This window comes from Perognathus longimembris, chromosome 7, assembly GCF_023159225.1.
Source record: "Perognathus longimembris pacificus isolate PPM17 chromosome 7, ASM2315922v1, whole genome shotgun sequence".
Lineage (NCBI taxonomy): Eukaryota > Metazoa > Chordata > Mammalia > Rodentia > Heteromyidae > Perognathus > Perognathus longimembris.
The window spans coordinates 20,982,833-21,007,772 of NC_063167.1; the positions used below are offsets into that span (position 1 = coordinate 20,982,833).

Genomic DNA, 24,940 nt, shown 5'->3' on the forward strand with positions numbered 1-24,940 from the left:
GAAAAACGAATCTCCATCTGTGAAGCCAGCTTTAGTCAGTTTTTCTATTTCCATTCCTCGATGATATAATTTCTTTCTGTAATTTTGAGACCTTCAAGGGAAATGACTGTTTCTTATTTATATTTATGCCCTCAGTGTCTGGCAGAATGCCTGGGGGAGAAAATGCTCCAGGTTTTTTTTTCTTCCTTTTTATTTTTTACTGGAATTGCATGCTGTTACTGTCTTCAGAATGTCCTGATGGCTCGGGTTACACTAAGAAAGTCAATCCAAGTTCTCATACTGGTCCTTAGCCTTCTGTGAGACACTCCCCCTTCCCTCCACCCTTTGTCCATATTCATGCAACATTTTCTCTCACATGCAACTCAGCACATCTGGTGATTTCTATTTGTGGGCCGGTTATCCCCCAGTTGCAAACTTGCAGGCAGCTCCAGGCAGGACTTCCTTCCTCCCTCTTTGGTTGCTGATACCCACAGTGGCTGGCACCCACAGCTTCTGCCTGGCTTGGAGCTACCTGCTTCTTTGACATGGTCCCCACTAGAATGTGAACCCCTGAAGACAGAGGCTGGCTTCATTCTATTCTCTGCATTTCCCACCATGCAATACCACATGGTCCCTGGTGCAGAGGAGACATCGAAGGCTTACTGTGCTCAGTGGAACCATGGTGAAAGAGCAATGAGTGGTTTCAGAATCCAAGTTGCCAGGCAATTGTTTCAGGCCTCAGTGATCTCATCTACAATATGGGACAGTAACATTGGTCTAGAACCTGAGTACAACTGATATATTTGATAAATGCTAGGTAGAGGGGCAAGATCAAGAGCCAAAAGCTTGACCTCCTTTTCTTCTGAAATCTTCATTTGAGCTAGACCAGTCGTCATAAGCAGGAAAGCTCTAACTGTGCACTGGGGACAGAGCTGAGGTCCCAACCATATAGGATGAGCTTTCTTTATATCATGTACAGTCTTCAGATTTAATGGCATCTGTGGTATCACTACTGTGATCCTAGTATGAGCTGTTAGGCCTTGATGGAGCTCTTTCACTTGCCCATCTCATTCTTGGTCTTCAGGAAAGAGCACCTGTCAAAGGCTAAAGAGGTCACATGGGTCCCAGGGAAAGGTTTTGCCAGTGACACCAGGAAGTACTCACTCTCCAGCCTGGTCCACACCTAAGAGGGCACTGTCCAGGTTCTGTCAGCCACTCATTGCTTCTCTTGCAGTCTCCTGAGAGGGGCTATCCTTGCTCAACTTGTTGAGGTGAAAAGTCCCCCTGGAATACCTGCAGTGATTATTTTGGGCAGGGCATGGTGAGAAAGAGGGTCCTGGAAGTCTTGTCCTATCTATGCCACTCATGGGCTGGCCTGATTCTACATGTCTGCTTTCATCTTGTACACCTATTCTCACCCACAGCACAGAACCCCTACCTGTGACTCTTAGGGGGGGACTTACAGACTGCTGTGCTCAGGTGATGTCCTGCCTGGGTAACACAAACAACCATCTTGCCAGCTCCCAGGGTTGGCCACCATGGTAAGTACTTTATATCTGTGAACCTGGTTACCCACACAGGGATCTTACAGCATTCACTGCCTTTAATCACCATTGCACAGACCTGAGAACTGAGACAGAAGCACAAAACGAGCTTCCCTTATTACAAAGCCAACCCAGGTAGCCTGGAATCTGAGCCCAGATTTTAGCTCTGATTTGATGCTAAATGAGCAATAAAGCTCACAAAATGTAAAGAATCTGACAGAATCATTAAATGACCCAACTACAATGTGTAGTTGACAAACATGTGGCATTGGGAAACAAAACCTAGTGTCCTCAGAGAGCTTTAGGGAAATATACCAGTAAAAACAAAGGGAGGTTCTCATATCAATGGGAAAACACAAAGGGCATATTTCCCCCTGAAACACAAATGAACACAAGGTTTCTAAGAGAAGGAAGAGGCACATCCCAGGATCATTACTGTTGAAGACATAATTAAGGAAAATCCTAGACCAGCAGCAGAACACAATAGGAGAGAGAGAAGAAAACCAACAACAACAACAACAATACCACAAAGCCAGATATATCACCCAACAGCAGGAGAATGAAAGGATAAGAGGATGCAGTAAGAAGCATAATGTTTTGTTTGAAGGGAAGGCATGCTACACTGGATACAAGAGAAATGTAGGTCCTCCTTGCATATTCTTAAGTACATGGAAGACCAACTAAAGGAAAATTGAAATAGTTAAACAGGAACAATAGAGTAAAATGAAAAAGGTCATGAAAAATATACAACCACTTAGGTTGAACTTTTAAAAAGTTCTTTTTGTTGGGAGACTAAGACTAGGCAGATAGTGGTTCAAGACCAGCTTGGGCAGAAAAGTTCTTGAGACTGTTTCTCAATCCATTGCTGGGTGCAGTGGTACACACTTGTCATTCTAATCTATGGGGAAAAAATGCTTGGGGCTGTGCTCGGTGGTTCATCTTGTAATATCAGATATTCAGAAGGCAGAAATAGGACGATATTGTTTAAGGCCAGCTCTGGGCAAAATTGTGAGGCCCTATCTGAAAAACTAAAGGCAGTAGCATTAGGGTATGGCTCAAGTGGTAGAGCACTTGCTCAGTAAGTACAAAGCCCAAAGTCCAATCTTCAGTGTTGAAACAAAGGAAATCTAAGACACTCTTGGATTTCAAAGAAATCTAAAACTGAGATGTTGAACTGTTTAGAAATGAGCTCAGGTGAACGCCAAGTGAAAAGGACAAAGTACTGGAAAGAAAAATACAACAAACTGGAAACCGCAAGGGCTTCTAAATGTCCTACTCCTCATCAAGTTGGTAAAGATGGAAAGGCAAGGCATCATACAGCACTGCTGTGTGGGCAGCCTGCCTTCCCATGGGCTGTTGGTGGATGTGTATCTTGCTGCAATTTCTAGAGGGGAATTTGAGGACATGTGCCAAAATTTGCCATCTAAGAATGTGCCTTAAGAAAATCACTGGGTATCTGAAGACACATGAATAAGGATGTCCAATAGGGTAAAAAAAAAAGTGTGAAAAACCTTCACTTTATCAATAGAGGAGCAGTTAAGTCGATTATGGCTCTGTGCTCCAGAGTTCTACAGCTCTCAGACAGGATGAGGCAGATCTATATACATTTTCACAATAAGATGATGATGTATGATTAAGTAGGAAAACAAAAAGCCAGTCACTGAGCCAGTCATTGAGATGGTCTTGTTTTACCATCAGTGTTTAGTGAATTTGCCTTTGGTCTATATCGGCATAGAAAATGCCTAAAAGAATAAATAGATATCAATGGCTATGTATAGAGGGGTAAGGATACAGAAACCAGTAGTGGGAATTTAGGATTTATGGCTTATTTACTTTATTGCTGCATTTAGGATTTTCAAAAATGAGCATCTAGCTTTGTACAGAAAAAATTTATAAATATAGTCCCAATGGAAAAGAAAACACCTAAGGACTCAACACAAGAGTGTCATTTTCACGTCCATATAATTATTAGTTTTCTTAACTTTCTGCTAGTTGTTTAAATGAAGTAAGGTGAGGAAGAGAAGGAGAAAAAGGAGGGGGGAGGGGGACAGGAAGGAGGGGCCTAGACAGGACAGAAGAAAAAAGATGAAAGAAGGGAGAGAAGGAGAAAGGGAGGAAGGAATAAAAAGAAAACAGGAGAGAAAGCAAAACAAGGGGAAGGAGGGAGCAGAGGCGAGGGATGGGAAGGAGGGATGAGGAAGGGGATATGGCAGACACAGCACATGGGTGCACACATGCAGGCTGCATAGGGTGGGAGGGTGGGTGGGAACTAATGAGGAAGGACAAGCATCTCAGGCCTCCATCTCCATGTTCAGCTCTTAATGCAGCCAGAAGACCTCTGCCTGAGGCTACAAGGAGCCCCTCAAGAGAAGACGGATGCTGCCTTCACATTCTGTCTCCTATCTCCTTACACACATCTCTGGCACACCTATGATTCCCTGTGTCCCTCTGTTGGAGAGGGTAGTGTTTGCTTTGATCTGAGCCTCCTGTGCCCCTGCCCCTTGCTGGCTGTTTTCATAAATGAAGACATCATCATTCCTGCCCGCTGATTTCTCAGGTTTTCTTCATGCCAGTTGCCCTGAGGTCTGTACTCCTCTTCACCAGCCTAGAAGCCTCATTCCCTGGACAAATGCTGCTTGCTGTGCCTCTTTGGGATGCTAATGGGGCTCTGCCCATCTCTTTGTAGGATGCTGACCAAAGGATTAGCAATCAAGTATATTGATGCTGGCAACGTACTCACCCATATCTCAGCCAAAAGGAAAAATGAAGGGAGTAAAAAGAGAGAAGGCACAGATGTCAACAATATTAACAACATCCTGTTTGGTGGCAGGTGTGCATGCTTGGCTGCCATTTTTCAACTTTTCTGTATATTTCACGTAAGAAAACCCCCATTTCCATATTTGCTAAGGAGGGTGGGTTCAGTTGATATGGTCATGTACATGTCCTCCGAGTCAGTCCCTTCTCCATCTCTACCTCCATTCCTGGGTCAGCTCACCCACCTCATCCTGAAGCCCTAGAGACAGACCCAGGCTTGTCCACTCAGTCCATTCTCTACTAAGCTGGCAGGGGTTACAAGAGTGAGGAGATGCCAGATGCAGTTCACTGTCCCCAGGCCCTTTCAGCTCTGGCCACACCTGCTCCACCAGCTCCACATCCCAAGGCTGGTGACACCCACCATTGCACAGGTAATGGTCCAGCTCCTTGAAGCTATCCATACTGTCTCACCTCTTTCGCTGGGAAGCCCTCACCTCCCATCAACCCTCTTCTTTGGCTAGCTGGCCAGGAGGCCATCCCTTAGAACAATGTGGTCACTTTTGCCAATATGACTTCTCTGGTCTTCTGATCTGTCTTCTCATTCTCTTTGCTTCTTAAGTTCTATACACAGATGCAGTTAATCTTTGTGATCAGTGAGTGGACCTTCTTCACTTATGTAATAGCATGAAGTAAGTTAACAGAGATCTGCTACATGAGGGAATGAATGAATGATGTTCCAATTTAGGAAAGTGGGAAAACTTTTATGCTTTGCATAGGCACCATCTAAAGTGAAAGAGTCAATGTGCTCAAATCATTATTGCTCATTCAGTTTTCACTGAGGGACTACCACAGAGTCTGTAGTCACAGAGCTACCTCATTCATTCATTGAATACTTGACATTTGTTGAGCCCAGGGAACTGAGAGAGAGAAGGCTTGAAAAGAGGAGAATCAGGCACAGATCACTGGAGAGGAGGGGAGGCAGGAGCATAAATAAAGAGAAAAAGGATTAGGTCTTAAAAGAAATATAAACCACAGGAAATGAGAGTTGGAGGAGGGGGGAATGACTCCTAGGAGGAGATGGGAGAAGGCCTGGCAAGTAAGCTGACATTTGCACTTGACTTTGAGAAATGAGGAAATTTTAAACATAAGCCTTTGGAGGGAGGAGATCATTCCAGGTACAGGGAAGAACCAAGGCATAGAACTAGGCCAAGAGTGTGGACACAGGTGTCACCATCATCATGGCATTACCAGAATGTCATTGAAGAAAGATGGTGGCAAAGGTTGAGGTGGTAGGTCATGGTGTCCCTGGGAGCCAGAAAAGACGTCCATCTTTCACTGTATGATGGCATCCTTGGGAGCCAGATAAGATGTAGAGAACCATATCTTCCTCAGAGGTGAGTGAATCAAGTGCGCTTATAATGGTTGGTCATCCCACCAGCAGCGTGCAGGTCAAGAGCGGATACTTAACTAACTTGTCCTCCAGCAATGCAAAGTCCCTCTGAGCAAGGTTGACCTCATTTTATACAAGGTCTACCTCCAAAATTTGGATACAGCAAACGCTCCCTGGATTTAAGTCTTAACAAACACAGGAATGTTGATGTTTTGTAACTCCTGGCCAGTGCTCATTCAGCCAGTTCTTCACTGAGAACTTTCAAGGTCAGGCATCTCTCCCAGCCCACAATAGTGCTTCTTTTCTTGGCCCACCCCGCCTTCAGTCCAAATTCTCAGCAGTTCATTCCTGGATCACCCCTGATGGTCTTCTTCCCATTAGCTCTCTGCAATGCTAATTCCTGGTGGACCAACGCTTCTTAAGAATGCTCTTTGGCTGTGTCTTATTTATTCCTTACCCACATGTATCTCACACTCCAGTTGTATTGCTTCATCTCTGGTTTCCATATTCAAGCCTCCTTTCACATCCCCATTCATACTGCCACCTCAACCTGCTCCTAAGTCCCAAAGTCATCAGACCAGTCACAGCTCAAGACCCAGTCTTTCAGCAGCAAGTTTTCTCATGTATAAAATGATAACAATAATGTCCATTTATAATGGTCATCACTTGGGTATTGTGAAATGGAATGAGATAGGCCCTTGCACTCCAGAAGTGGAAAGGAGTTTATGCCTTTCTTCCCAGGCACTCTGGAACTCCATTCAGGCTCTTCAGGCTCTTGTATGAAAGGGAAGCTGTGCTTTGAGGGAGAACAGCAGACACCACTGGGCTTTTGTTATTTACCTATTTCACAGCTTAACAGATAAGTGTTAAATCCTCATTTTACAAGTATTTTGTCCTAATTTTGGAGATGAGGGAATTGACTTGAGAAAGGGAGCAACCAGCCTGGGGGATAGAACTCTAAGTGACCCTACTGAAACTCAGGAACTGCATGACAGTTCTGGAACTGTCACTAGTTTCCCAGGGTTGTGTTGAGCTCATTACATATACCCTCTAAATCAGCGCCTTCTCTTAAGACCCACACTCTCCAGAGAGAGATGATGAAACTCACAGGGGATAAGGGCCTTCCCAAAGTCCTGCCAACAGTAAATAGGAGGGCTGGGATTCAAATCCGGCTATACAGCTTCAAGCTCATGCCCACAGCTGCTCTGCTGGGACTCAGTTTACCTAGATGGTAATGTCTCTGGCCCAGGAACATAAACTCATGGGGGAGAGATGGGCCTGGCTAGGTTTTCCATGGAACCCATCCCACAACTGGGGTCATGGAAGGCACCGTTGACCTCAGTGGCCTCCAAGGGTGGTAAAGGGTGGCAGTGAGGGTCAGGCATCAGCTAAGGGGGACCTGGTGATGGTGCTGATGATGGTTTTCCTTGACAATTGGTGATGTTTACTTTGCTGGCACAGCCACTTACCCAATGGTGCAGCCGGCATCTGCTTCGATGGTCCAGATGCAGTTGAGATTGTGTTCATAGGGAGCTGGATAGCCTGGTGACAGCACCTGCCCTGAAAGCTCTCCTCTCAGTGTTCCTCCACACTCCGCTGCAAGAAACCCCAAAAGAGTGAGCTTGATTGGGTCTCCCAGGGCCTGGCGGTCACTTTGTGCTGATGGCCCCAAGTCCTTCTCCATCATTCCAGATGGCTAAGTCAGCTTATAAGAAAGTCCTTGCTGGTTGCATACAACTCCACTCTGTATATGTGATATATATATGCATATGTCATATGTGATCCTTACCTAATGATATATATGTAATGTGTATGGGTCACCTTGTTTTGATCCATTGTTGTGGGCTATGTGGGATGTCTTCATGATCTGACTACTGTGAACTGTGTGGGTAGATCTGGAAGATATGCTGATTGAAATAAAACAGGCCCAGAAAGAAAGGGAAGTGTAGGCTCCCATTCATATGTGGATCTTAGACCCCCACATACAGCTTCTCATATAATCACAGGTAGAGGCATATACCTTTATACATGATTTAGCTGACTAAAGTACAATATACACAGAAGTGAAACGTCAAAGAGTAAATCTTTTGAACAAATAAGAGACAATTTAACAAAATAAATATGAGAAGCTGAAATGATATTGTAAAGATGGGCAGGTATGGGGATGGGGGGGATGGATGAATGAAAAAGGAAATGGGACAAATATAGCAAAAAATGCTCAATGTATGTATGTGATAAAGGAAGTGGGAAATAAGAAATGAGCCTAGGGAGAGAAGGATGAAGGGGGTGATTCTGAGCAGGAAGCACTGGACACTTAGATGGACACATTAAATTGTAACTGCTTTGTACAACTTTCTGGAGTTCAGAAAAAATTAAATTAAATGAAATTAAAATAAAAGAAGGTCCCTGTATGAGACTCATATTCAGAACCTAAACCAAACCCTCCCTCCTCACCAATAAAAGGATCCAATTAAAAAACAGGCAAGGGATGTGAATAGATATTTCTTCAAAGAACACATATGAATGGCCAATATATGTGTGAAAAGATGCCTAATAGCATTTGTCATTCGGGAAATGCAAATCAAAATCACAGTGAGACTCCATCTCACACCCACTAGGATGGCTGTAAGGGGAAAGGATGTATCTGTAATAAAATAGCAACTACAGGGAGGATGTGGAGAAACTAGAACCTTCACATAGCTGGTAGAAATTGAATAATAGTAATAGTAATAATAATACTGTGCTAGGGTGAGTGAATGGGCCTGTGGTAGGAGATGGAGGATAGAAAGAGCTACAGTTGGGAGAAAGCTGGTCTGGCCCTACGAATAGGGCAGGGAAGTGGCAGAACACCGTTCTTGTCCTCACCAGAGCTTCCTTCTATGTTTCACACAGGACAGTACCTCCTGAGACACTTTCTCCACTGAATCACTTATCACTTTATCTGAGGACAGGCAAATGACAGGAGGGGCTGAATGGGCCAGCCTGAAGCAGATTCACCAGCAGTGACACTGTTAAGATTCGACTTTCCTTGGTCTGCTGGGTTTGGTTACAGGGTCTACTCATCTGTGAAGTCACATCTGTAGAACACAGTGAGGTCTCTCCCATCATGCCATGTGTGAAAATATGCCCACATCACTCCAAACACATAACCTCGGTCCCCTAGAAGTGGTGGACCCAACAGGTGTCAATGGGGAAGGCTGCTAAGTCCCATAGCATAGTCTTCCCACCCCTGCTTGAATGGGGTCCTCCAAGTCCAGTCCAACTAGGCTGTGTAATAGGCAAAGGAATCAATCTTACAGTGAATCCAAAGCAAATAATTATAAGATGGGTCATCATCGCCCTTTACACTTGCTCTTCTTACTAGCTTATTAATTTCACTGTTATCTGTTATACATACTGTTATATATGTATCTTGCTGGCTGGCCTGGGAGTTCTCTGAATTCCTTGTGCTTGGTACATGAATGAAGGAATCTAACCAGGGATGGAGGGAAAGAAGGAAGAGACATGTCCACACACTGGGTCAATCTCAAGGACAAAAGGAAAAGATGGCCTGAGAAGCCACTCATAGGCCACTATTCTGGTCTATTTTCAGGCTCAAAATCTTGTCTTTGAGATTCTGTCCTGCAGTGTATTGATAATCTACTTAAAATATATTCATCCTGGAGAATAGAACCAATGCTATCCACCAACCTTTCTATCTCATCTACCTCCCTACTTTGTCCCTCCTGTGAATGAATCCTTGTCACCCTTCCAATCTCAGAGGAAATACTACTTCTTATGCAAATCCTCCTCATACCACTGACAGTGAGTGCATGTGTATATGCTGGTACTGAGGGCTTCAACTCAGGGCCTTGAGCTCTTGTTTGGCTTTTTTTGCTCAAGGTTAATGTTCTACCGCTTGAACCACATCTTTACTTTTGGCTTTTTGCTGCATAGTTAGGAATAAGGGTTTTCATGAACTTTTCAACCTGGGCTTGCTTCAATCCACAATCTACCCATCTCAGCCTGGATTACAGGCGTGAGCCACAGTGCCTGGCTTGCACACAGATCTTTTGGCAATGCTTATCTTGTATAACAATGATCACCTGGTGTGGCAATTCGTATATTCTTGCTAGGGTACGGGCTCTGCAAGGCAGGGATTGATTTTCTTTCCTTTTGTTTTTCTCTGCTTCCATACGCCTACATACACATTTATCCTTTCTGGCATGTGGGATATACTTAAGTGTTTGTCCCATGGATGTTTTATTTTAATAAGAGCAGCCAATGCCTCACAGACATCTTGGAGTGGGCTGTTGGGGGTGTGTATGTGTTGGGAGTGAAGGGGGTCAAGGCTGGTGTTGGGGAAACAGAACAGAGCAGTTCCATGGGGATTGGACTGGCTGGGAGGAGGACCAATAGTATGAGCGATTTTGCCTATTTGGTGCTTCTAGCTGGGGCCACTGGATCCTGTCTTGTGATGTGTGCATCAGGCCTCCAGACACCCTCTGTTCACATTTTAGATGTAGGTTTAAGAAGGTTCATTACTGTATTCTTTTTTTTTTTCTGGCCAGTCCTGGGGCTTGGACTCAGGGCCTGAGCACTGTCCCTGGCTTCTTTTTGCTCAAGGCTAGCACTCTGCCACTTGAGCCACAGCGCCGTTTTCTGTATATGTGGTACTGGGGAATTGAACCCAGGGCCTCCTGTATACGAGGCAAGCACTCTTGCCACTAGGCCATATCCCCAGCCTCATTACTGTGTTCTTATTCGACAGTAAGCTTGATGTTAATTTCTTATCTCACTCTTTCTTCCAACACTTCCCACCAAAGAGGAAACACAAGTCCATTTCACACATAGGGAATCTGAGCACCCCAGTGAGATGGAGATTTCTTTGATCATTGATGTCATAGGAATTCTCAGAACCTAGGTGAAAATCCCACTTCTTTCTTTGTAACAGATTCCCCTACCACTTCTCTACTGCCTTTGCTTCAACTTGAGGCCCCCTGCTAAATGTATGACAATGGCAAGCCACTGCCTGACTCCACTGCCACAGGTGCAATGAGGTGTGAGAGAGAGCAAGTGAAGAAAAGTGTATGTTTGGGGGGACACTGAGCCATGATGCCAGTTCACAGAAGAATCCAGTCCCGGGAGATGGCTCCCGGCTCTGGATATCCCTAATGAGATCAGGACTGAAGCTAAAGTTAGGGGAGATGGTGGGGAGTCTCTTGCAGAGCAAGAGGCATCCTACCTACACAGGTGGGCAGTGGCCGGTCCCACGTCCTTCTCTCCCCACTCAGACACAGCAGCTCTTCACTGCCCCGGAGATTGTAGCCAGGGTCACAGCTAAAGGACACAGAGCTTCCTGCAAAATGACCTTCATCGTGAACCTTGTAGCCAAACTGTGGGGTTCCTGGGTCTTCACATTTGATGAGCTCAAAACCTGGAAGAGAGAGGATAGAGGAAGAGTGGGTAGAAACCAAGCTGGCAGAAGCTAAGCTGCCTCTTCATCCCAACCCATATCCTTAGGTCCGGTGTCCTGGGCCAGCATTCCTTCTCCAGCTGCTTTAGACAAATGATTGTCAGACTCAAGATTTTCAATTTATTTTGTGGATGTCATAGCAATTTGCTGGCTGTAGCTGTTTCTTCCATTCTGCTCGCTGAGATACTGGGATAGAATTGGGTATTATGGACAAGGCACTTTCAAACTATATTCAAAAGCTCCATTACGTCCAGGGTAGCCATACTGTGTTGAAAAAGCTGGAGGAAGAAACAGAGCTACCAAGAGGTCTCGCAATATGGGATTTCACATATATTCCTTCCCATTTGTTATTCAGAGGGATCTTACAAGTAGGTATAATTATTGACAGTCCACAACTGAGAGACCTGACCTGGAGAGGTTAAATAAATTGTTCCAAACTCACACTATTTTCAGATAATAGAAATGCAACTCAAATGTGAATCTACTTAATCCCCTTGCACTGATCTGCCCCTGAAACAGGCCCAAATCCTCTGCCAGCCTGATCCCGGAGGTACCACTGGGCTTTTCTGCTTTCATCAGATTCACTGTGACATAACTTCATATACCATCACTCATCCATGTAAAGTGTACAATTTAGTGCCTCTTGTCTATCATGGAGATGGGCAGCTAGTCAGTTCTAGAATACTTTTGTTAGAAAGAATTAATTTGCATTTCCCCCTCATTTTCTCAGCCAATTTGTCTTTTGTCTTTATTTGCTTACTCTGGGAAGTTGCTAAAAACAGAGTCATATAGTGTGTGGCCTTTGTCACTAACTCAGTGGAATGTTGAAGGCTCACTTATACAGAAGCCTGTGTCATATTATTTTATGGCCAAATAATACTCTGTTGTATAAACATAATGCATTTTGTTGATCCATTCCTTAGATTTTAAAGGGGGTCCACAAGAGCACACTCCTTGTGTCCAGTGGACAAAGAAACTAATAAAACTATGATGGATTCAACAGGGCTCTAAAAACTAACACAGTGAGACCAAAGGAGGATATTCTTAGGAGAGGATCACAAAGGCTCAACAGCTATGTGCCTATGATCACATAAAATGATGCTTATTGAAATAAACTCCAAGAAATGGAAACAATTAAATTTTTCTTAGTTTACTGTAAAGGTGATGAACAGGAGGGTGGGGTTACAGTTACATAAGTCTGGTAATGAGTACATTTCTTTTTGAACAGTTATCCCTCCTTCATGTCTCCCATTTTCCCCTCCCTATTAAGTTGTAAAGTTCATTTCCAACATACAGTCTAGTGAGCATTATTGTTGCATTCGTTTATCCTTTGTCCTGTTGTTACTATGATTCCCCTTCCCTTCCATGGATCAGATAAACTTATATACAAGAAAAAAGGTATACAAAACCAAAACAAGAAAAAAATAGAAATAGCTGCAACAGAGGCTTTTAACTTTACTTTTTGTGGTTCTTTTTTCTTTCTTTCTGCTTTTCCCCTTTTGTTGCTGTTTTTGATTTCTGTACTTTGTGTCTTAAATGTAAGTTTATCTGATTTGGGGAGGGAAAGGGGAAGCACAGAAATGGTGGGACAAAGGGTAAACGAATGCAGCAGTGATACTCTCTAGACCACTGTGTTGGAAATGAATTATACAACTTGGGAGGAAGCGGGGTTGGGAGGGAAAAGTCTGGCAGAAAATGAGGGAGGGTAACACTGTTAAAAAAGAAATGTACTCAATGCCCAATTTATGTAACTGTAACTCCTCTGTATATCACCTTTACAATAAAAATTTGAAAAAAAAAGAGACAAGATTGTGGCATAACAAAATGTACTATTGTCAACTGTATCAACTGTTTGTACTTGGGAACAGTCTGCAATGATAAAATTCAAGTGAAAAATAAAGCAATGACAATTATTATCATTATCAAACACCAAGAAAAAGAAAGAAACTAAGAAAACTGAGTAAATAATAATAATAAAATGGGAAAGTCAATTTTCTTGTGTTAGGGATTTCAGAGGTGAACTTACTGGAGAAGTGCAGTTCAAAGCCCATGCTGGTATTTTCAGCATCCGTGACAAAGTCGAGCCACAGTGTGCTGGATGTGCTGTTCAAAGTCACCCCCAGCATCTCAGTGCGGCTGAAGATCCCCAGCAGACGGGCGGAATTGTTGCTTCCGTCGTAGACCTAGACACAGGGGACCCCAAACCAGTGTCATCAGCAAGGCCGTATTTCAAATAATTCTCACCCCCTAGCCCATATCCCTAGTCCTTAGCACTAGGGACAGTGGTCAGAGGGGCAGCTGGTCCTCAGATGCATGTGAGATGGCCCCGTGAAGTCAAGCTGTGCAAGTTATCTCGGTCCCTGTGGCTGTCAGCTCTGTGCCCAACCAATCTAATGCAAATCTCATCTTTGGGAACTCGTTGCTGTTCTAACCTTTCCAGTGGAGGTCTGCTTCTGTTCCCTCCACTCCCACATGCCATCAGCTCACTCTCTGTCAGCCTGGGGGGGCCCAGTGGGGCTGCCTGACTTCCCAAGCCATCTGTTTCTGCAGACAGACAGTCTGAAAGCATTCAACACCTCAGTATTGCCAAACCACACAGTTCTGTCCTTCCAGGACATGAGACAGTCATTCTCCCATCTGACTTTACCCAACCGTTGGCAGTGGCCTCTCTTGACCACTTTGCTGGATATGATCCCTGGATCATGGAGTTAAAGTGATTGGCATGTCATGGAGACTTTCTCTCCCAGCCCCCTGTAATGAAGGATTCTACCCCTTTTTCCCTTGTAATGAGGGCTCCAGCTAGGGCCTGCTGGGTTTGCCAAGGGTGGAATCTCGCAGGCATCTGGCCTCTCTGATTCCCATCTGTCCTCTGAACTTCTGAGCACCAGCAAAGTCAACAGTCATCAGAATAATGAACTGAACTCCCCAGGTTTCGAGGTTGCTGCTCCTTTGCAGATAATTGTACAAATAACAACAGAAGTTGTGATTGAGTGAGAGACCCCCTAGTGTTTTGGTAAATATCAAAGACGGGATCTATGGGTGGGTGATGAATATTTGTGCATGGCACACAATGTGGTGCCAGCTGCCAGCAAATTGGAACAATATTTCCATCCTACTATTTATGAAGCAAAGCCTTGCGAAAGGAGCCATCCTTCAAGCTAACAGTGCTGTAGAATACAGAGAGTTGTTTGGGTTTCTAAGGGCCTCCAATCTGTTTCCATACCCTGTGCACTGTTGTTTTATGTTAGTGACTGACAGAATCCTGGGGATCCATCCTGAGATCACACCAGTTCAAAGTTTATAAGTTATTGTATCCCAATTGTTACATATATGTGTATATATATATATATATACATATACATATATATATACAGTTCTCATGAAGACATACATTGAAATTAGTGGCTCAAGCTGTTAGTCATCAACAGTTACTATATCATAATAAGAAGGAAAGCTAGAAGTCCTAGTCTTCTTAATGGAAGAGAGATCAAAGTGATGGAATTACCTTGTCAAAACAAATCAAACCTGATCAGATCAAGCCTCTAGATACAATTTCCATCACAAAGAATCATAGAGAACTGAAAGAGCATATGAAATAATACCCTGGATATCCAGTATGTGGAAAATTCCACTGAACAAATGGATAGACTTCCTCAACAAATAAATCACATGGGGAGAAAAGATGAAGGGGAAATCTTCTAGTTCACAAGAATATGAGATAAGAAAATCCCATGTGAGGACTTTATTTGGAGCTTGGTTCAAATAAACACTAACTTTAAAAACTATATCATTCACAAGACAATGGGAACTTTGAACACTCATTGAGTATATGATGGTATTAAGAAGTTATTTTTAATAAATAAAATATAATGGGCACAGGATTTCCCTCTTCATCCTAGTTTGTTAAGAATAAGAATGTTATGTCTATCACTGCAATAAAATACTAATTGCAGAAAAACTTATAAAATAGAAAAGTACAAGGAAAAGGAAAAGCAACTTTGATTAGTATTTCATTGCATTTTGGTGTCAGTTTTTCCAGGTTTTGTTCTAGGAATTTCTTTAACATAGATTTATTTCATATATTTTTACAAAAACACAATCAAATTATAGATATTATAGAGCAATCTGCTCTTTCACTCAACATAATCAATTTATTTTTCAAGGCATTAAATATGTTTTTCCACAACAGCATTTAAATATCTGTAGCTCAAGTCTGCAAGCCTATGTACTCAGGAGGCTGAGACCTGAAGATTGTGATATGAAGCCAGCTTGGACAGGAAAATCTGTGAGACTCTGATCTCCAACTAGCCAAGAAAAATCTGTAAGTAAAGGTGTGGCTCAAGTAGTAGAATATTAGCCTTGAGTGAAAAAGCCAAGTGAGAATGGGAGATGCTGAGTTCAAGTCCCAGTGCCAGCACTAAATGAATAAACGAATGAATGAATAAATATCTATAGGAGGCAGATGGTGGCTCACATCTGTCACCTTAGCTACTTGGGAGACTTAGAATGAGAGGATCCTGGCCTGAGGCTAACCTGGGCAGAAAAGTTTGTGAGACCGTTTAACTCACAGCTGGGTGCATTGGCATGCAACTATCATCCCAGGATACATGGCTGGCTGAAATTCTGTGGATCAAGGTACTAGGCCAACCCCAGCAGGAAAGTGTTGGGGTTCTAGACCCCTCTCCCCGCTTCTCCCGAGGAGATGCCCAATCCCAAATTGTGAAAGACACTCAACCTTACCCGGCCCGACTGCAGAGGAAGTAAAGCCCCCTGCCGCCCCCCCCCTCCCTCACGTGTCTGGAGCTGACGCAGGAAAAAGGCCTCGAGGAGCCAGTCTGGGTGTTGCGCCAGTGTCAAAAGAATCTTTAATTCGGGAGGGATTTATAAAGGTAATGGCGGGCAGGAAGAGGAGGGACTAATTGAATATTAACGATTGGCTGAATGGGCTGTCCCTCACGTGATGTCATGGAACTCCCTCTATGGGCAGCGACCACAGCCCTCTCAAGAGCCAGGTCTCTGGGGGCTCTGCCGCCATGATGGCACGCACGTGTTCGCCCCCAGGGGCGGGGACTTCTCTTCCGGTTAAAGCCGGAAGGAGGCGGGACTAAAGCCAGCTGTCCTCTTAAAGGCACAGCCATCCCCGACAGGAAAGTCTGAGAGATTCTGTCTCCATGGAGAGAAGCTGGACAAGGAGGTGTGAGTCTGTAATCCCAGTGACAATAGAAGTCAACAAAGTAGACAGATTCAATCTCAGGCATGTGTCCAGGCAGGAAAGGAGACCCTATCCTAGAAATATGCAGTGAAAGACAGGACTGGAGGCATGGCTCCGCAATACCAAGCCAGTCTACCAAGCATGAGGTCCTGAGTTCTAACCCTGAATACTGCCAAACACACACACACACACACACTCACACTCACACATATAACACACCCCAAAACCAAAATTAGCTGTAGAAAATCCCACCATAAAATGAATCCAACCCAGAATATAAGAACTGACCCACCACCATCCATATTGTCATACACTTGGTATGTGTATGATAAGAAAACCAGTGTTTTCTTGTAAATAAATTCCCTCTAGAATCTATTTTTGCATTTGGTTGATTAGTCATCCAACAAATCCTGTTTGTAAATATTTACCTGTCACCAAACTTAAATCCATCTTAATCCCAGATATAATTCATGCACAATCATATAAACTTGGTTCTATTTACAAACCTTCTATTCTACTGTATTGGTCTAATTTGTGAATTCTTGCGCCTGATTTACACTATCTTATTGACTACAGCTTTATAGTATATTTAAATATGCTGTAGTAAAAGCCTCCCTTTGTCTTTGAAGAATATGTTCTCTCACATTTACTTTCTAGATAAAACTAAATAATTTTTTTTATCAAATTAAAAAAAATAAAGCCAAACCTCCCCAAAGAAAATATCTCCCTGTCATTTGGATTGAGTTACGTTAAATGTATGGATTGATTTGCGAAAAACCTGCACCTGTGTGATATTACCTCCTCCAATCCATATTCATGATGTCTGGCTCCATTTAATCAAGCTGTCGTTTGTGTTTCTCAGTCACATGCTCTACTTCTTGCTATTTTCATATTGGGACTTAGGCCTTCGTATACATTTATCCCTCACAGGCTATGGCTATCAGCGTATGTCTAAGGAAGTCCAGACAATCTGTTACATCTAACAAGACAGATCAGCAAAGTGGATGGTTTCGGAATGAGCATGCTAAAGTGAAGAACTTTCCACACTCAGTGACAAACAACATGGGCGCCACTGCCACAAACATTCTTCGCATACAAGTATTTTGAGTTTCACTGGAATGAGCAGCTAGAACTGGAGCTGGCTGCAGCTTCAACTTTGTTAGATAGTGTCAGGTTGTTCTCCGAGGAGGGATATTAATTGGCACTCCCAGAAGCAAGGGGCAACAGTTTTCATCATTTTTATATCCTCGCCAACACTTGGTATTCTCTGGCATTCCGATTTTTTTTTTCCAGTTTGACGGAGGCCTAATAGTATCTCATTCTAATTTGCATTCCCATGATTACCTCTGAGGTTGAGCTGTAGTAATTGCATGTTTATCAACAATTCCCTCCTCTTCTGTGTATTGCTGGCTCCTATTATCTGTTCATCAATGAGCATGACATTTCCCGACATTTATTTTATATTGTCTTCAAAATAAAGTCTTATAATTTTCTCAGTAAAGACTATCCACATGTTGGGGAACATAGTTCTGGATAGTTTACAGTTTTCATTTCTATTATGAATGAGGTTGTTGTTTTTTTTCCTCCTGATTACATGCTTTAATTGGTTATAGGAAACACCAGCTGCTTTGCTGAATTGTCTTATTGGTTCTGATAGCTTATTAGTTGAATTGCTTGTATTTTTTTTAAATAAATGAGGCAATTTTCCATATTCCTTTCTAATTTTTATGGTTTGTTTTTATCTTTTTCATTTTTGGGGAATAACTGTAATGGTTTGGATCATTAGTACAATGCCAAATATTACTGGGGATGGCTGTATTCTGGAACTGACTGGAAATCTTCTGGAAGTTTTGCTGCTAAAGTACCATGTTGAAGGTCTTTTTAAAAGTCAAGAGTAGATATTGGATTTCTTCCCTTGGTGTTTTGGGATGTATTAAGCAGGATCATGTGTTTATTTCTTCTAATCTGCTCACAGAATATTAGATTGGGTCACATGAAATTGCCAATAGTTGAAGAGTTTTGATCCATGCAGTATCTAGAAAATAACACTGTGATCTGTTCTGTTGACACATCCTTACATTCCTGGCATTGGGCCTGCTTGGTTACTTTTGTCTCTAACCCTTACCTAGATTCAATCTGATACCAGATCCTGCATTTTCAGGTATGTGAGCTTAATACCAGCTTCATAGTTTCTGGCTTCTGTTTTTTTTTTAAATTTTTTAAATGATAAATTGACAGACTATCTTTGCATAAATTTATGGGCTATGAAGTGATGTTATGATTTACAAAAACAAGGTGGTGAAAATGAAATCAAGTACCTGAACATATTCATCACCTGAATCATCACTCCTTTTTTGGAGTGTGACTTAGAGATATTCAATCTATTACTGTATTGCTTACCACATAAACCAGGTTGTTCAATACATCCCAAAGATAAGAACCCTTTCCTCCTGTCTGACTGGGGCTTTGTAGCACACCTGTCACTTCCCCAATCTCTCTATTCCCACGGTCTCTGCACACCACCATTCCACTTTTCAACATGCATGCTTGTACTCATGAAAAACATGAGTTGGGAGAAGGATCATGATTTATTCTTTTGTGGAATGGTTTGATTACTTCAGAGATTAATGGTTCCTTGAAATTTTGTTAAAGTTTACCTGTAAAATAATCTAAGCCTGGGGCTTCTGAGAGATGATATAGTAGAACTGTAATTTTTAACATAAGACCTGTTTTTTTTTTTCAGATTTCCTTTTCATTTTTAAATTCATTCTCGCTTTTTTGTGTGGTACTGAGGTACAAATTTAGGATCTCTTGTTTGTTAGAGCAGCACTCTTAAAAATTCATGCCATACCAACAGCCTTTCCCTTTCTGCATTTTTTATTTTTTAAGACAGCATTTTGTTTTAAACAAAAGTCCAGGCTGGGCCTGGACTGTGACCTTCCTATTTTGTGCTTTACTCATAGCTGGGATAACAGGCACATACCACCATGCCAATCCACTGGTTGAACTGGTGTCTTGTGAACTCTTTGTTTAGGCTGCCCTCAAACCAAGAGCCTTTCATCTCTGCCTCCTGAGCAGCTAGGATTATGGGTTTGACCCACTGTGCCTGGTGTAGGTGAGCATTTTAAAATCTGTAAATGCAACGGCAATACTTACAAAACTACATGCTGTAAACCAACTGTACAACTCATGGGGGGGGTGGGGAAGAAAATGGGGAAGGGGAAAGTAGGAGAAAAATGAGGGAGGAGGTAACAAGTTGGATAAGAAATGTAGTCACTGCCTTACATATGAGACTTAACCCCTCTGTACATCACTTTGACAATAAATAAATTAATTAAAAAATTTCTATTGAATTTGAACTCTCAGATTTCTTAATTTCCTGTTTTTTTTTTTTTTTTTTTTTTTTTTGCCAGTCCTGGGCCTTGGACTCAGGGCCTGACCACTGTCCCTGGCTTCTTTTTGCTCAAGGCTAGCACTCTGCCACTTGAGCCACAGCGCCACTTCTGGCCATTTTCTGTATATGTGGTGCTGGGGAATCGAACCCAGGGCCTCATGTATATGAGGCAGGCACTCTTGCCACTAGGCCATGTCCCCAGCCCAACTTCCTGGTTTTTGTACATATTTCTTATTTTAACAATCTTTATTATATCCATGAGCACACCTCATTTTTCATTCTCATTATTCTACATTTGTTGTTTATTCCTTGATCAGTCCTATCAGCTTTATCTATTACATTAGTTACTTTTCAAAACACCAGCTTTTTTTTTTTTCAATAATGGACATAGCCTTTCTCCCCCAGTCATTTCTGCCCTTATTTTTACAAGTACCTTTCTTCTACTTTCTTTCTTTGTATTGTGTCATACTGTTTGAGCTACTCAAATCCTTATTTATTTTTAACCTAGGTGGTATGTCAGAGACTAACAGATATATTAAAATATTCTACAATAACTGTAACTTTATTAAATTCTTTTACATTTCTAGAAGTTTGCATTTAATTTATTCATGCTATGTTATTTGGCACATAAAGCTTTATTGTAGATTGATTGTACATTTTATTAATATAAAACTCCTTTTCATTTCCTTGTGAGATGTGGGAGAAGTTCTGTAATGGATCCTATAATGACCTGATTTCATTTTTCTCTGGTTTACCACCTTATCTTAATTGCCTCCATCCCAGTTTTTAATTGGGTGATCATGTTCTTTGTCTCCATTCATCTTTCCTCAGCTCATATTGCTCTGTTTTCATTACTGCCTATTTTTGTCCCATAAATATAATATTCTTTCAAATCCTGTTAAGAAAATACAAATTAGGAGCTTTTAAAGAATATTTCTGTTCTTCATTGTATACAGGGGGACAATTAGCTCTGATTACTCAGGTAAATCTTTTGATTTACTAGATATTCATATATATCTGGTTAATTTCCTTGTAGCTACACCATCAAGGAGGGAGAAGAGAAATGGAGAATGTAAGCATCCCCTAATCTCTAAGGAGAACAAGCAGGAGCATTTCTGAAGGGGGTGGTGGTGGAGATCATAGAACCTTTTCTCGAATGAGCCTGACCACTTGTGATAGCCATCAACCATGGCAGTACCTTGCTTTCTCTGAACATCAACAAAAGGCAGATGACCTGAATATTGTGACTCTGTGTGCTCTCTCGGGTTCAGTATGTGTTCCAAGGTGAGAGAAGGATTGGGATCTTGTCCCCAACAATGATACAGGATATCCTCTACATGGTGGGTGAGTTTACAGGGAGGTTTTCCTTAAGGTTTCTGGCACTTACTCTGGCAAGACTTTACTTCACTTCTGTGAATTGTGGTTTGATTAGGATCTTCTCTATTCCAGTGCTTTCTTAAATATTTTATGTGGCAGAACTGCCTTTAAGTTGTATGTGAAAGATGTCCTTGCCTAATTTCTAGGACTGAGGCCACAACCCTCTGTCTTTATGTTCTTAGAGTCATTCTCATGGGAACCTGTGGAGGATGTAGTTCTAGGTGTGTATTCCATTCGCCATCCTGAGATGGGAGTTGTCTTTCTATACTTTTATATTTTAAGGCCCCTCCTGTCTTGCTGTGTCAGAGTCCTAGCAAGGATCCCTGGCAGGGAGTAAAAGAAATCAGACAGTGATGGGGAACAAGCTCTCCCATGTGTGAGTGTATCTGTAACAGTTTTTGGGAAATATGCAGTTACCAGGATAAGGAACAGATCAGAGGTAACACATGCAAGAAAACAGGAATTTCCTGGGTCCAAAATAAAGACCACAGAAAGCTTAGACACTTAATCACACACAAAAGCAATTTTAGATATGTATAAACTCAAGGTTTTAACAACTCCATCTCTAGAACCCTCACCACCATCCAGTTCCTATCATTTCTTTTCCTTAATCTTCTTCTTTTTTTTTTTTTTGGTGATAATGGGTTTGAACTCAGGGCCTCCCACTTCTGAGACAGGGTCTGATTCCCTGTCTTGTCACAAATCTGGACCATGACACACCTATCTTAGACTTTCCCTTGTAGTTGGGATGGCAGTTGTTCACCCCCATGCCTAGCTTCTTTCATTGAGCTAGAGTCTTACAGACTTTTATGCCTGAACTGGCCTAGAAACACGGTCATCCTGATCTCAGCTTACCACGTAACTAAAATGACAGGTGTAAGCTGCTATATCCATCTATTTTTCAAGAAGAGGTCTTATGTGTATAACTGGGTTGGCTTCAAACCGTGTCTTCCCAATCTCAGCCTCCCAAATAGCTAGGATTACAGACATGAACCACTGGCACCTGGCCCTAATACCAATCTGAACACTTTCTTGTGTTCCACTGGCACCCACAGACTACTATCGTGATATACTGACACTGCTATATTCTCAAAACAGGAACAAATGCACACAGAAGAAACATGCTGACATTAAGTATACACAGACACAGATCCTCCAGACCTGATACATATGCAGATTCAATATGTGAAAATGTGCACATAAAAGTAACTATAGCCAGGTGCCAGTGGCTCATACCTGTAATCCTAGCTACTCAGGAGGCTGAGATCTGAGGATCCCAGTCCAAAGCCAGCCAGGGCAGGAAAGTCCATGAGACTTTTATCCCCAATAAACTACTTAGAAAAAGCTGGAAGTGGCACTGTGGCTCAAGTGGTAGAGCACTAGCCTTGAGCACAAATAAGCTTAGCCCTAAGTTCAAGACTGGGGACCGGCAAAAAAAAAGTATCTACATCTACGATGTACATATATAAGTACATCCACAAACACACAGCTGCACACACACACACACATACACACACATGTACTCACATACATACACACCTATCCTATGAGATGTTCATTATCCAAGTTGGAGGTCACAGTTCATAATGTGAATCCTGATCTACCAGCTGCACTAATCAACATTGTTTTTGATTATGAAGTCAACCTACAGAGCAGATAGCCCCTAAGCAAACTCTAACACTATGTTCTTAGACCCGGATCCCCCAAATCTAGTTTGGTCTTCATTTTCTTACATGTGACTGAAGACACCATCTTGAAACTCAGGAAGGAAGGAGAAAGCTTGGATTATTTACCCAGGGATAAACAAATGAGTAGGCACACTTTTGCACGTGGCAACATACATGCTCTATGCAGTCTGTCCACTTTACCTTGAGGACATCTCCGTCTGAGAGCTCGAAAGCCTTGGCTCTGAGCTGAATCCCCTTCCCTGGCTGGGTCTGGATGGAGTAGATGCATTCATGATTGTTATTGTAGTTCACAGGAAAGTTTGGGGACAGCAGAGTACCCTGGGTGCCCGTGACTGAATTCCCACACTCAGCTGGAAAGAGAATCAAGAGAACCACAGATTAACCTACATGAGCTGCATGAAGGCAAGATCTCATAGCTCTAGAGAACCTCCAGGTTTGTTTGCCTGCCTATGTGTCCATCTGCCTGTCTGTCTCTAGGACTGCCCATCAACTTCTAAAAACATATACTTCTGCCTGGTTTTCCCATCTCTCTCTCTCCTTCTCTCCTCTCCTCTCTCTCTCTCTCTTTCTCTCTCTCTTTCTGCAGAAGCAGAAACTAACCCACTAGCTTCACTGTGTTAGAAAGAAGTTGGTTGCAAATCTGTTGGTATGATATTATAGCAATGGAAATGGCCAAGGAAGGGGCAGCCAAGTGAGGAGGGAGGATTCCTTTCAGTATCCAAAGAGGGAAACTAGTAGGGGACAAGACTGAATAATATTTGCTAAGCCTTCTATACAAAGTACCAAGATAGATCCTTTTAAAAAAAACAAACAAACAACAAAACACCAAAAACACCATTTCAGCTATGCTCACACAATCCTGTGAGGCAGATACAATTATCACCCCTAGTTTACACAGAAGCACTCTCTTTAAACCATTTACACCAAGTCTCTCAGTTACCAAAGAGGAGAGGCTGAGAACACCACTTCCTTGGGCCTGAAGTTTAGGGCGCTGAGGCACTGAGAAGGTTTTCACATCATCTCATCCAAAACCTGTTGCACTGATCAATGAAATCCCACCCTCTCCAGAAATCTGTTTCCCTCCTTCAGAATTAGTCATTAACTCCCATTGTCTCCATGCTGTGATTTATAGCAGGTATGTCATGTTCCTTGAATTTTGTTCGGTCTCTACCTCCTCAGCTCTACTGGCATCCTTCGGAGCTTGTCACACCTCTGTCTCTCCAACACCCACACCCCCAGCACCTGCTTTAGACAGGGTTGGTAATAGTACATGCCCAGAGACCCTACAATAGACTTCCTTAAGTCCTTAATTGTGAAGGCCCTCCATGTTTCCTCTGCCACATTGGCAGGGCACCTGACACACTGTACCTGGATTGTTACCTTCCTGTCTTCCCCCACCCAAACTGTGAGCTACTTGAGGACTCAGGCCATGCTTGACATTATCTATGAATTTCCAAAGCTTAGCCAAGATCGTCTGTAAAATAAACATTTGCCAAATGAATGAATGGATGAATATGGCACACACTGGCCTCAGAAGATGCACAGTCCTAAAAATAATTAGGTTCCAGAAGGATGTAAACACAAGGCCAGATGGCAGACTCATTATTTGTCTGGACATATGGGGAGCTTGGAACATGTCTGGAATCTCTGCAGTGGATGGAAGCAAGTCAGATTTCTCCAAATCACCCAGTGTCCTTATTCTAGGCACACTCCTTGGCTGGAAGGACCCTGAGGTCCAGACCATTGTTTCCAATCTTAGTTACTTTAAGCTGGGAGCATGTCAGCAGCAGAGATGCACTCCCCACAGACATTGCTATACACTTGTAGGTTTTCTTGTCTCCACAGTTGCTCCTAGTCCTTTGAAGATGGTGACCACACATGTCTCACCCTTGAGTTCATACCGCTTTTCCACCTCCAGTACTGGGGTTTGAACTCAGAGCCTCACACTTGCTAAGCAGGTGCTCTACCGCTTGAGCCAATAAGCCAGTCCCTTTTGCAGTGGTTATTTTCAGGCCAGGATCATGTTTTATGTTTTGGCTTTCCTGGGCTATGATCCCCTTACTTGTGCTTCCCTTTGTGTCTGGGATACAGATGTGAACCACTGCATGCAACCATTGTGCTTCCCCATTAGCTTGGAATGAGAGGCA

At 42.7% G+C, this 24,940-nt stretch overlaps 1 protein-coding gene across 1 annotated transcript in view; it reads right to left on the bottom strand.

Moving 5' to 3' along the window:
• Nucleotides 1-24,940, bottom strand: part of Csmd2 (CUB and Sushi multiple domains 2) — a 519,739-nt gene that overhangs the window by 136,711 nt on the left and 358,088 nt on the right. The window contains exons 22-25 of the mRNA XM_048350831.1: nucleotides 22,974-23,143; nucleotides 13,149-13,305; nucleotides 10,892-11,083; nucleotides 7,137-7,263 (exon numbers count right to left, since the gene is read on the bottom strand). Coding sequence (XP_048206788.1) covers nucleotides 7,137-7,263; nucleotides 10,892-11,083; nucleotides 13,149-13,305; nucleotides 22,974-23,143 — 646 coding nt within the window. The remainder of the gene's footprint in view (nucleotides 1-7,136; nucleotides 7,264-10,891; nucleotides 11,084-13,148; nucleotides 13,306-22,973; nucleotides 23,144-24,940) is intronic.